This window comes from Pygoscelis adeliae, unplaced genomic scaffold (genome assembly GCF_000699105.1).
Source record: "Pygoscelis adeliae isolate BGI_AS28 unplaced genomic scaffold, ASM69910v1 Scaffold308, whole genome shotgun sequence".
In the NCBI taxonomy this organism is placed as follows: Eukaryota; Metazoa; Chordata; class Aves; order Sphenisciformes; family Spheniscidae; genus Pygoscelis; species Pygoscelis adeliae.
Window position 1 is genome coordinate 2256340 of NW_008825306.1, and position 12899 is coordinate 2269238.

The following is a 12899-nucleotide window of genomic DNA, read 5'->3' on the forward strand; positions in this document are numbered from 1 at the left end:
TCTCCCCGGCCGGTTCTTTAAAGCCGCGGGGCCGGGCTGGTGCGGACGCGGCGTCGCCCCGCACAGCCCCCAGCGTCGCCACCTTCCCTGCTGATCGGTGCCCTGAAACCACATTAAAACTTGGTTTTCTCGTGCTCTGCTGCTGTGCTATTCCCTCCCTTCCAGGAATTATGGCATAACTTGCTTTTTAGGCATTTGTGAGAAGTTTGTTGGCATTCGTATGTTGCTAGCCTGCTGTTCATTTGTCCTGCTGGCAGCAGATTTCCGTCCGTTGAACGTGCCAGACAATTGGATGGCACGTTCCTATTTTATTCCTTGCCTGCTTGATGAGGTACTCATGCCAGTGAATTTCAGATTACATGAATTGGAGCCAAAGTAATTTTCTCTTAATAATTCATTAAACCATATATTTAGACCCTTTTTCCCCCCCTACAAGATTATAGAAGTAACAGAGCAATTTCAACTTAAGAGTTCTCAGCTTTCCGTGATGCAGAAATCTCAGCAGAACTTCACATTCAAAATGATAAGGACCTATATTGATACACATCTGTCTTCTCTTTGAACAACTGGCTGGCTGATCTTCTCAGGGTCTTCTCTAGATACTTTCAAGAAACTAACCAGCATCTGACTAAAAATAAGTCTTGCACGTGAAAGACAAAGCAGAAGCACTGGCTTATTAAGTAAAACAGATGTTAGCAGATCAGATTTGTGTGTGTTTATGTATATCTGTTGTTCTCTTAATCGAATAAAGAATGCTGTTGGCCATACACCCTTTTATCTTGGGCAATATCCATCTGCGTTAGGAATAGAAAGATGCAGTTGATCATCTTCAGGCAGGCAAGTGTGCAGACGAGGTGACTTGTGAGAGGGACGTGTCTTCTGTGATTGTGACATTCAGATTAAAAAGATTCTCTCATTCCGTATGCTTAAATCCTCAAAAATCTCAGGGATGGTTTAAAGCACAAACAAGAAATTTCAAGAAAGAGAACATGTATGTTTGTATACACACACAAATGAGAAAACATAGGAGAGAGAATTTCATTTTCTTTGTGTTCTGAACGCTTATGGATTTCATAGCTAAAACTAATTGCCTTTTGCCTACACTTCAGCGTTGAGGATATGTTGATGGCTTTCCTTCCAGGAAGGACAGCCCATTTACCTCGCGGTAAAGGGAGTAGTATTTGATGTCACTTCTGGAAAAGGTGAGTTTGCTTCTCCTCTGCTGTGTGCTTTGTTTTCATGCTATTATTCAGTCATTTGTTTTTAAATATTCCCAATGTATTAGAAGCCTGCAGTTCAATCGCAACAAAAAGAATCTACTTCTTCCTTTTTTAAAAAACTCAATTTTCCTCCTCAGACACCTCCCCCACTAAGGTTTTGCCTAGAACTTACACTGGTTTGAGATTACAGTACATGTAGACAGACAAGCCAGCATAGTCCAGTTAGCTTGGGCGCTGACGACAGAAATGCTGAAGACACCTGCCAAGACGCCTGCCCAGACCCCTGAGTCCTCGCCAGATGTGGGGTCAGGCCCCACGGCAGCCAGTGCTACGGCATTTTATTGCGCTGGGTACATGAACTGACAAGATCAAAGCTAACTTGGATGTACCTGTATTGCACTACACAATATCAGCATTGCTGCAGCTTCATCTTTTCCTATTGTGCTGGTGTTTGCCTACCTGTGCTGTCCAGTGGCCTGGTCAAAACTCTTGGAAGAGTTGACTGTGATTTTGAAAGGAGGGTGGGGGGGCTAAGTAATTTTTTTTTCTTCCTTTAAAATTTTCTTAGTTCGTGAGGCTTCTTGTCTCATCGTTTACACCTAAACATTTATTGCTGTATTTGCTGTTTGTGCCTTCTCTAAGAACTCCAGATGTTGCAATTTGAACTCCTGCTACTTAATCCAGATTTGCTGTAAGATGTTTGAAGGGACCACAGGGGTCCTGGACACTTGCCTTAATGTCAAAATAAGCAAACTAATGGCTTGTTGCTTTGTTTGTACTAAGCTTGTTAATGCAGCTTGTCTGGACATACACGTTGGCTGATCTTCAAATTCTAAGTTAGACAAAGCTTGCCACTGCAAATTCTGGAGTCTACAAACCTCTCGTGAGAATGTAAAGCACAGCTCCCTAGATAACAGGTGAATTTTAAGACTGCAGTATAGGAGTTCAACACCTGTATTGTATAACCCCAGCCTCTGTTTTGTTTTCTTTTTTTTAAGGACTGGGATGTATTATCAAAAAGTAGCAAATCAAAAGTCAGTTTTGGAAAGAAGAGTCTTAGACTTGAGTCGTTGCTTTCAGTTCACTGACAAGTGTAGCAGGCTGGTGAAAAGCAGAGGCTGAACGTACCCTGTACACTGTCAGATCATCACTGGATGCTTTTTTTAAATCCGACAGAATTTTATGGAAAAGGAGCCCCATACAATGCTTTGGTTGGAAAAGACTCAACACGAGGAGTTGCAAAGATGTCTCTGGATCCAGCAGATCTTACGCATGACATAGTAAGAGAATGGACTATTAGTTTAATTCTGTTTCGCACAGTTTTATTCTTCTGCAAGATGACAAATGATAATATTAAATTATTTGTATTTAATTTAAGTTGATTCACATCTTTAAAAGCTAAATGCATTAATATCCTTTAAATACGCAAAATGGATATGTATTTACTGCTCATGAAAGGTGCAGTGCTAACAGCCTTAAAAAGGAAAGTTTTTTTCATCTGTGGAATCAATACAACTTACAAAAGCACGTAAAGGGAAAATTGCCTGCTGTTCAAAAAGATGCTTCCAAAGCGAGTAAATCACTTTCTTTGTCAATTGATTTAGTGTATCCTGTGTCGCTGACATGGTGGCGAAGGCTAACTCTGGCAGTGGGTTATTGCTTCTTTTGAGGTGTGATTTACTTATGCAGGGAAAATGAAGGGAGATTAACAGTTTGTTTGACCTGAATATATTAAAGTTTTGTCAAGGCTGAATTTGAATGAAAAGGATAAAATTACAGGTTATACTACCAATTTTGTTAATCATGCTCTGCAAAGTAAGCGCAAAAGCTGACCCTAAGGTTTATAGTAATCAATAAAAAAGAAAAATGCCTGTAAATATCTGTATTTATTTCTTTGAGAGGACTTTAATTTCCGTATTTCATTTAGACAGGACTCACAGAAGAGGAACTGAAGTCCCTGGATGATATCTTCAATAATGTTTATAAGGCCAAATACCCAATTGTTGGCTATACTTCTCGACGAATTCTGAATGAGGATGGCAGCCCCAATCTAGACTTTAAGCCTGAGGATCAGCCACATTTCAACATTAAAGATGAGTTTTGAGGAACACTTTTGTACCCAGAGAATGCCTGAGGAGAGGCACGATAGAATATTAGATTGGTTCCCTGCTTTTTGGAGTTCGTTACAACAATTAGCTATCATGAGTCAGTTTTCTGTTTAGAAAATATATATGTGTGTACACACATAGTTTACATAGTGTTTGTCCTTCCAGGAAACAAACAGATCTGTATTCGTGTCATACACTTGAGCTCTTTGCTCTGAATTATGGGAATTACTATTTCATATGAAAGTTCTTTCTGCCTGGATTTCTCTGTTTACAAGTGTGTAACGTAAAATTACATTTCTCAGAAGAGAGAAGGAAATTTTTAGTAGCTGAAACATGACTGGTCTTTTTGTAAACCCCAAGTTGTTTCCCACTCCTTGGAAAAGTGTGAATGCATTATCTGGACGAGCTAACATCAATTCTCTGTCCTTCAAGTGAGTGTCAGTATCACATGTACAAAGAGGTGTAATAGAGACTTACATTTTAAAAAGCATTGTGGGATTTAATATTTGATAGATTTGAGAATATTGGATATAAAACCACTCAATCTCTTAAAATGCAGTTACTGTGGAATATTTATGCAAAGCCTACAGCTGTAAACCAAGAAAAATAAATCTCTTTTCCCCATGAGAACTACTGTGACATTAAGTAACGCTTATTATGTTAGTTTTGAATAAATGACACTTCAATTTTTTTAAGTAATTATCAAAGATGTCACCTATATTAGATTATGATGATTTCCTTCTAGCTTCCTCCACTCTGACAAAAAAAGGACGTGATAGCCCAATGCTTACTGCATACTTTTACAGCACAAGTTTATTATAGTAGTTTAGTATCCTGTGGATATTGTTAGCATCTTTATATTGACAATTTGAGCTCTCATTTTTAATTTCTCATAGTTTTTCTTTGTTCTTACTCTGGCTTCATCATTGCTGTTGCACTGAAGTGTGCATTCGTATGTTCCTCTTCCTTGTAACCTAATATAAAACTGCAGATCCTGTAGGGTGAAAGCAGACCCCCTTTATCGAGTTTCTCTGGCAGTCTTTCAGCAACAAGAGGACCGTAAAAGCATGTACTATATAAATTGCTGCTAACCACTGACTTTCACTAACTTAAGTAGAATGTAAATTGTCATTTATGTGGATTTATCTGACACTGACAGGTTGAATTGACATGGAAAAACTGAGCAGCTGCTCCCAATTCTATGTTAATAATATAGATATAATAAAAATACAATTCTATGTTTTGTTCTATTTCTTTAGCATTTTGGCTATTTTTCTTTGAAGGAAAGATTTTATTAGATGATTCTCCACTTTATGGTTTGCAGGGACAACTGCCTGTCAGTTGTATAATTAGAAAAGCTGTTTCTATTTATTTGTTCTTTCTTTCACAATGTTACAGATTTTACTCTAAACTTGTTTTGTGTCTTACCATTTTTGCAGGAGGGACTCCATGGGCCCCCCTGCTGTCGGATGGTGCTCTGGGGTGGAATAAATAATTTAGCATCTAAGAAAATACCGTTGTTTCAGATAATTATTATTATTTTTTTATTATTGTTACTGCTGACCTTTCGATTAGATACCAACAGCAGCTGGGAGCTGGCCTCTTGATGATGCCTGCCTGCAGGTATGGGCGTATACCTGCCATCTTTATGGGAATGCACGTGGGTTTGGTGGTAATGGTGGTTGTTCTTCTGCCAGCATTTCACAAATAATTTTCCAATGCCTGCTGTTTTTTCCCCTTCTCTTCCTTGCATGCTTCCTTATGGGACAGCTTCAGTAGCTGTGCTGCTGTGATTACTGTAATAATTTTGGCTTCATCTGGGATCAGCAGACCCAGCTGCATTTCAAAAATGTAGCTCAATTGTAACTCATTACCACTGAGTGGCTTAGTGTTACTGTTCTCTCCCTGCTTTTCCTATTCATGCTATGAAGGTCACCTTTGCTGATCTCGAAGTGGATAACAGCTTCTATTTGTACTATATTTCAGGTGCATGTCAGTGAGGAAACCCTCCTGTTGCAACAGGAAATGGTGATATAAATCCCACTCTTGCAGTGTGAGATCCTTGCGAATCCAACCTGCCCTCACTCATGTCTGAACAGAGGGAGATGCTCTAGTCCTTCCTTTCTGTTATTAAAGACAAGATTATCACAACTGAGTGCATTTTAGAATGCAAAACGTTTCCTTTTTGATTTTATTGCAGTTTGGGAACTGAAGGACTCACATTTACTCACTTCCTAGGCTATTTCACTTGAGGTTCCAACTCAACGGAACAGTGTTATATGATAATAAGGCTTTAAGCGGGCATATATATCCTTAACACATTTTCACTGACTACTTTTCAAAAATTAATTCAGAGTACCACCAAGGTTGTTACTTGCCAACAGCCTGAAATATATTTTGCTTAAAAGCAAACTGTCTGCTATGGTTGTTTTATTCAGTAAGTTGTATTTCCCTGACCTCTGTATTATTCCAGTAAGACAGGTGTCCTCTCAATCTATAAATTGCACAAAACAAGCAAGCTGTGTAAAGGCCTATTGTAGCCCTCCTGCTACTCCACACCTCCTTTGGAGAGTGAAGAATTTATTTTCAAGGTACTTGCTGCTTCCAGATAACATTGCAAATGTCATTATTTTTGCTGTGCTGCTTCTAATGTGCATCTTCTAACTTAACATGGGTGTTTGAATGGTATGCTAGTTTTCAGCAAAATTTAAAAGAGGATGCTTATCTGTTTAGGCACAGTGCTTTGGAATGGGAGAAGCTTCAACACAGTTTGTAAATTACCTCCTTTAACTTTTGGTTCAAAACCACCTTTGGGCTACATATTCAACAAATGATAGTTTGGAAAGGATTTAATTGCTGCAGTTCTTCCCTTGCAAGACTCCCAAGAACATGTAGAACTCACTTGATAGTGCAGGAGAGAAAACAAGAAAACAAGAAAAAAAAAATATGGTTTAGCTGACTTTTACAAGTGTATTCCGTCTCTTTTATAGATAAATATACTTATTTGAAATGTGTTCAATGTAATTTGCATCTGCTCAAGAGAAAACGGAAGAGATGTGAAAAGTTCCATATAGGAAGTCCAACGCTAATTTTTCAGCTGATCTGGTTAAACTGAGAAAAAAATTAAAAAAAAAACCTTCTGACTACTTCTGTGAGTGAAAAAGCTGCCATTCAGTAGGCTTCAGCTGCACATCAGCAAGATGTGCTAAGTAGCTCTGATTAGTATTTGCATATTTTCAGATGAACACTGGATATTCTCAGGGATATCTTGAAATCCCCAGAACTGATGTAAGTGATGACAATCATACACTTTGTTATCCATCATCCATTTATGCTTTTCTTAATGTTTTTCTGTCCATACACAATATACAAGCTGTGCAGCTGTGCAACTTATGTGACAAATCCATGCACCATGAGTAATACTCAGATAAAGTAAAATACACATGAACCTATAGCCTGAGAACATCTTACATGGTATACAGAATGGCTGTTTTCAAAGAAAAATCAGTCCTTGTCTGTGAATGCTTTGATTAAAACAAACAAAAAAAACACCCTTAACATCTAGATTTGTAATAATTAATTCACTCAGAGCCCTATCTGTGAATGCTGATTCAGATAGTTATAATATAGAATGTGTCTGACTGCTTTGACAGAAAAATCAGTGCTATATCAAAAGGTGATCTTCTTTCCGCTCTATTCAATCAGAGTCTCAAAAGAACTAACTGTAGTGGGCATCACTGCTGGAAGTACTCTAATAGCAGAGGCATGATTTTGATCTTGGCATTACCCCCCAAAAAAAAACCCTAACCCAGAACAGGTGGGAAATGAGAATGTATCTTAGTGTGCTATTGGGACAATTTATTCTGGTAAGGTAGATTGGGCAGAGCAGTGCATGCAGGTCTGATAACAGACAGTGATTCCTATTTTTGTTTGTGTCAAATATGGTCAATGATAATAATATAAACTTGTACCCTTACCCATCCGTTGGTCTTTACATAGCACCTTCTGGTTTGGCTTTTTTCTTCCTGTTCAGTAGAAGGCAAGTCCTAAGTTACTTGTTTACAAAACTTAGGCTTAGATCTTCTTGGCTTGGGTTATCTGTTGACAAGAAATCCAAAGTAACAGATAGAAACCGAGATTAATGTTCTGTGAAAAGCAGAGCTTGTGCACCTGGATGAACCGCAGAGCCACGGGAAGTATTCTTGAGTAAACAATTCCTATTAGTGTTTCCCATAGGTTATTTGTAGCTGTTGCAATCAGAAATTCTGCACTGTTAAAGAATGTTCAGATTACCGTGTTCTGCTCTACTTCTTGACATGAGCTTTTATCCTTCTGACATGAGACATATCTTTCTCAGAAGTGAAAAGTTTAGAAGAATCTGGGTGCAAGCCATCTTGGAGAGAAGCCATCCAAGAAAAAAATCAAAATGTGACATAATTTTCCCTCAACTTAGAGAAACTTCTCTGAAAAAGGAAAAGAAACTGATGTCCCAATGTTCATATTTTACCTTCCAGATTTTGCTGAAAGTTTTCTTGGATTGTGCCAAGGCAGCAGATAAAGCAGAGACTTGAATCTAAGCCCTGCATTGTGAAAATTTGAGTCCACTTCTTGGCATATCTACTTGGGCTTTAGAGATTACGACAACACAGATCATAGACTGATGACAAAGAGTCAAACACATGAACTGAACCAAACAGGCCTAAACTTGTAAGAATGTTTGAATGTAGAGCTGAACTTAAAGCCTTGCACCCCTTCTTTTGTAGACAACAGAATTTTTGAATGAAAAAAAAAACCCAAACCCAAAAAAGTTACAGGTAGCATTTGTTTCAGCCAGTAGAGGAAAGGGAATTTTCTTTTCTGGCACTTGGGCAGATAGAATTAGGTGATGACTGAAGTGAAAACTTCCCTGTGCCTAGTTCTATGCTCCTTTGCAGAGATACTGAAATCAGTTGTGTTGGATACACAGAGCGTAGTTACCACGCAATTAACTGCCTGGAGGATAACTTTATAGATTAAACTGATAACTGGTTCAAAATAGCTGTGGCAGATCAAGAATATCCCAGGGTGCTATTCTTCTTGTTGGAGGCTGTGGCTACATACCCTTTATTTTACATTGCAGTGCTGTTTTGGTAATAATCACAGATAAGGGCTAGGTAACTCAAACTTATTTATTACGTTTAACTCTCTATTAATTTTTATGTTTGAGCAAAGGTCCTAAAAACATAGTCTCATTAAAAAGAATAAATATCGCTCCACAAGAAGTGGAGTTCACAAAAGTTCATTCTGAACTGCAGAACCGTGCAGCCGTGCATCAGACCTAAGTATACTTACAGCAAAGTGTTAATTGAAGGGATTACATGTTTAAATTGAGATTATATTCTCAGGTAACATGTCTGTGTCCTACATTATGCTTGGAAGCATGTCAAGAACGTCATTGATTTTTTTCCTTATTTATTGTTTAACCATGCTCTGTACTTTAAAATAGTTATGCAATACTCTTTAAGAACAGGACAGTAGGACTTTCAAGGCATTTGTGATGTATTTTTGTGTTACAGAAAGACAAACGTGTATGTCTGAGATACGCAACAGACAGATCTAGCAATTTAGGCAATAATCTTACTGTCTTTCCAACGCATGTTCTATTCCATGTATTTCTTAAACTGAGCAGTTCAGAAATAATGCCCTACAGTTTTGATCTCTGACACAACAAAAATGGTAGACAGAAATGAAATGATGATGGCAGCTTGTAGGGATATCTGAAAAGCTCTCAATATTAGCGTGCAAAAGACCAACCTATCAATTTTAGTGAACTTGAAAGGATTTTAAGAACGCATGCTTAGGAGGGATGTCTGAGTATGTGCTGAGCCTCTAGGATTCTACACATTAAATATTACATATGACCCTAAATTGCTGCTGCCAAGGGTAAATGCTTCCTTCCCATTTCTCTGAATGGTCTCCTTTGAGTTTAGCATGTCTTGGAGCTGGAAGGAAACAAGCTGCTGAAAGGTTTATATGTGGAGCAGAAGCGTATCAATGGAATATAACAATCCGAGGCAGAGAGAAGGAAGGCGAGTGAAATTCTACTTACGGGAAGCAACAGGAGATTATAAATAACTCACGGGAGAGTACAGTGTCAGAAGAGGTGAAACTTGCTGGTGCACTCGGAGAAAAGGTTGTACTTGAGAACGGAAAAGTGTGACATCCTCCTCAGATACAGTTCTGGGAAAATCAGCATGAATTAAACAGTTCGTGACTGCTGGCTCCTTGCTTCACATCCTCAGTCTCATTTTCCAAAAATACTGATGCCTTTTGCTTTGATTCCTTGCAGGTGCCTGGATTAATAGAAAATCATGCTGCTGCTATTCAGTCTATAACTTACCAGGTTTTCCTCATTTTGTCTTTAAACAATGCCCATTCTAGTTTAAGAAAGAAGGCTGGAGTTTTGCTGCTGAAGAGGTGACCTGGGACACAGCTGAAGGTCCAATCCTCAGCTTCACTACAACTTTGCAATCCTTAATTCTAGTTTCCTGGCTGTTAAATGAGCTGATGCTTCCCTTGAATTCCCTTTGTCTTTCATCCCTATTGGGACTTTCAGCCATTTGAAGAAGGTAATGTTGGTTGGACATTTGGGCTGGTGGGACCCTAAGATGGCTGTAATATCAAGAACGCTACTTTCTGAAGCTCTAGCTTTAATTTCCTCAGTCCAAAGAGGTATCACTCTGTGGTGCTGCATCTTTCAGCTGAAGTGAGTATATTTTACCCATGTTCATCCATGTCTGTCATCACTTGGAATTTGCCTATATGTCCATTGGTCATTTGTTTGTTGAAATACTGGTAGAAACCATGACGACCCCAACAGTATTTCTAGCTCAGCCACTTAAAGACATTGTATAAAAGGTGTTTCACAACATTGTCAAGAGTTTTAATGATAGATTCAAAATGTCCAAAATGAAGGTGCAGCTGGAAGCTAGAGGTAAACTTTTCATCCACGAGGCTTAGCTAGTTTATGATAAAATAGACTAGATATTTCAAATAAGTAAGAAAGAAATGAGCCTCTAATCCCAAAACAACTGTTTGTAGCCTTTGCAGACTAAGATATATTAACCTGAACTTCCCAAAGTACCTAAAGGAGCTTTTCAGCTTGAAAAAAAGTAAAATCTGAAGCAAGATTTTATCTGAATAATTGTTAGATGCATCTGCTTCACAAAGTAATATATATTTATGGGAAACTTTGATACATCTGGAAATAGTTACAAACTATTATTCCACAATACTGTAGCTCACCTTATTGCAAGCCCTGTCAGAAAGTATGCGTGTAAATTCCTCATGGTACTGTGAAAACACAAATATAAGCTAGTCTAACTGTGTCCTTTAAATGTATCTGGTTTATGTTACCCTTAAAAAAAAAAAATCACTCTCATTCCACTAGGCTGTTTGATTTAACAACAACAGAAATAAATCAGGGGTTGTCCTGATAGTAGCTGAAAAATTCTCTCACTGAATGTGTTTTCTTCACAGCTGGGAACCTACTGGCCACTTCTATTTCTGATTGCGCACACTGTTCATAGTCATGTAATATCACTGGAATAACCGCACCAATTATTTACATAAATACTTTTAAAATTTTACTTTAAAAAATATATTCCATTTTTAATGCAATTGAACTGAAAACGAAGACAACTAGCACCATATGACTAGACAGGTCTCCATGAGCCACTGGAAAGCACTTCTTGATTTACAGACAGGGTTTGGAAAGCCAAATGAATTCTGCAGAATGTTTATATAAAAGCATTACTCTCCATAACTTCCTCTAACTGGACTGTCCTTTCATTTATATCTTTTTCCATCAACTCATTTAGACTGACTCATCACACCTAAAAATAGTTTAGATTTACTTTATCTTTTTATACTCAGAATAACACCACAAAATGGATCGTGCCTACATGCAGTTATCTGAGAAAACCTACTCTTACTTCAGCTCATTCCTTTTGGTGTCTGAAAAGCACTGAACCACATATCAAGTTGGTATAAATTTATATAACCATAAAAATCAAGGAAGTTATGTGCAAGAATCTGACCCCAACTTACCCCCAACAACAAAGATTACTCTCTAGGCCACAGAGAACGTCTCACCTTTAGATATCCCTTTAGAAACAGAGCATGACTGCAGTGCTGTTAGTGGAACCATCCCAGATCTATGTTGGTGTTACTTAAAATAAATCCAAGCTTCTTGAATTTTATTTTTTTTGCATGTGCTGGAGCAATTTTTCCATGTAGCAGGAGCTAGCTTTACACCACTGGAGCTGAAGGAGGAACTCTGAATAGCAAGCTCTTACCCTGTCTGGGACAAATGACAAGAAACAAAACAAAACCAACTGTAGTTTATTATTCTGTGGCCTGCAATGTGGTCTTTTTAGAGAGGAAGAAACCAAAGAAGGGATTAGAGGAACTTCAGAGGAAGAAGTGGGACTATAGCTGCACGCCAGAGAGCTGGTATGAACTTTAACAGTAAGGCTTACCCCTTACACACATTTTTAGTGAGCACAAAGCTCAAAAAAATATTCTGAAACACTTAATACAAGGGAGAACAGCACAGATATAAATTATATCTTATTTATCTACTTCAGAAAACAGATTTCTGCTTCAAGCTATAAATCATTAAGACCTCTAACTTTCAAACAGTGCATCACAAATTGGCTTTCCGGTTTATAAAAATCATCCTAATATGCCTCAGCACTGGTTTTTTTCAAGAAAGTCTAGAGAGAGCCAGCTGTCCGAGCTGGTTGTGTTGCTATGTAAGATTTGTGCGTAAGTGTCTCTCTGGGAGTTTTGTTTTGGTTCTATCATTTAATATTCATGACAATCATCATTAACCTGCCAGCTGAGCCGTCTTAGCATCCTGCCTCCAGACAAAGTCATAAGTTTCTTCCTAGCCCACACAGCTGCTGGAAGCCTACATTTCCACATTACAGGCTATTTCGGCTTAGAATTCTTACGTTTAAACTAATGGGATGAATAAAAAACCAAAAACAAACCCAACAGAAGAACTGCTAGGGAAAAGATAAAGCAAGAACAAGAGGGTGTTCAGTACACCTAGTTAGCAACAACATGGTTAAGCAATTAAATTAATCTGATCATTCCAGCCCATACACTAAGGCTTTGGGAAAGCTGACAATTCAAATGTGTCCATTAATAATAAAATGTGATGGGGCAAAAGGGGAGGGGGAAAATGCTGCATGGAGTAAACTGTGCCACCTTAAAAATTACTCATAGCCCACTGCATATCTGTCAAAATAATATATAAATATTGGGAGTAGTAAATAATTTCAATGTCACTGAGAAGAAATACATTCATGCTAAAAGCAAATTCTGTAATTACATTATGATTTTAATGTATATATTTTTTCATCAAGAATGTCAGAATAATCAAATGATGATTAACACTCTAAACAATTCAACTACGCAACACTTGGAGAAATCCAAGGGATGCTAAGTCTCAGCTTCCCCATTCAGACAGAACAAAAAATACAGTAGGTCCACTCCTGCCAATGTGGAGCAAACTGAGAAGCTG

The 12899-nt window shown here is 38.1% G+C and overlaps 1 protein-coding gene across 1 annotated transcript; it reads left to right on the forward strand.

Moving 5' to 3' along the window:
• Positions 1 to 1129: 1129 nt before the first annotated feature.
• NENF (neudesin neurotrophic factor) lies at positions 1130 to 4793 on the forward strand (the record flags this gene model as incomplete). Its single annotated transcript, XM_009330183.1, has 3 exons — positions 1130 to 1202; positions 2397 to 2500; positions 3148 to 4793. Coding segments are annotated over 3 exons (354 nt in total), but the record flags the coding sequence as incomplete, so codon positions are not given.
• Positions 4794 to 12899: the final 8106 nt, after the last annotated feature.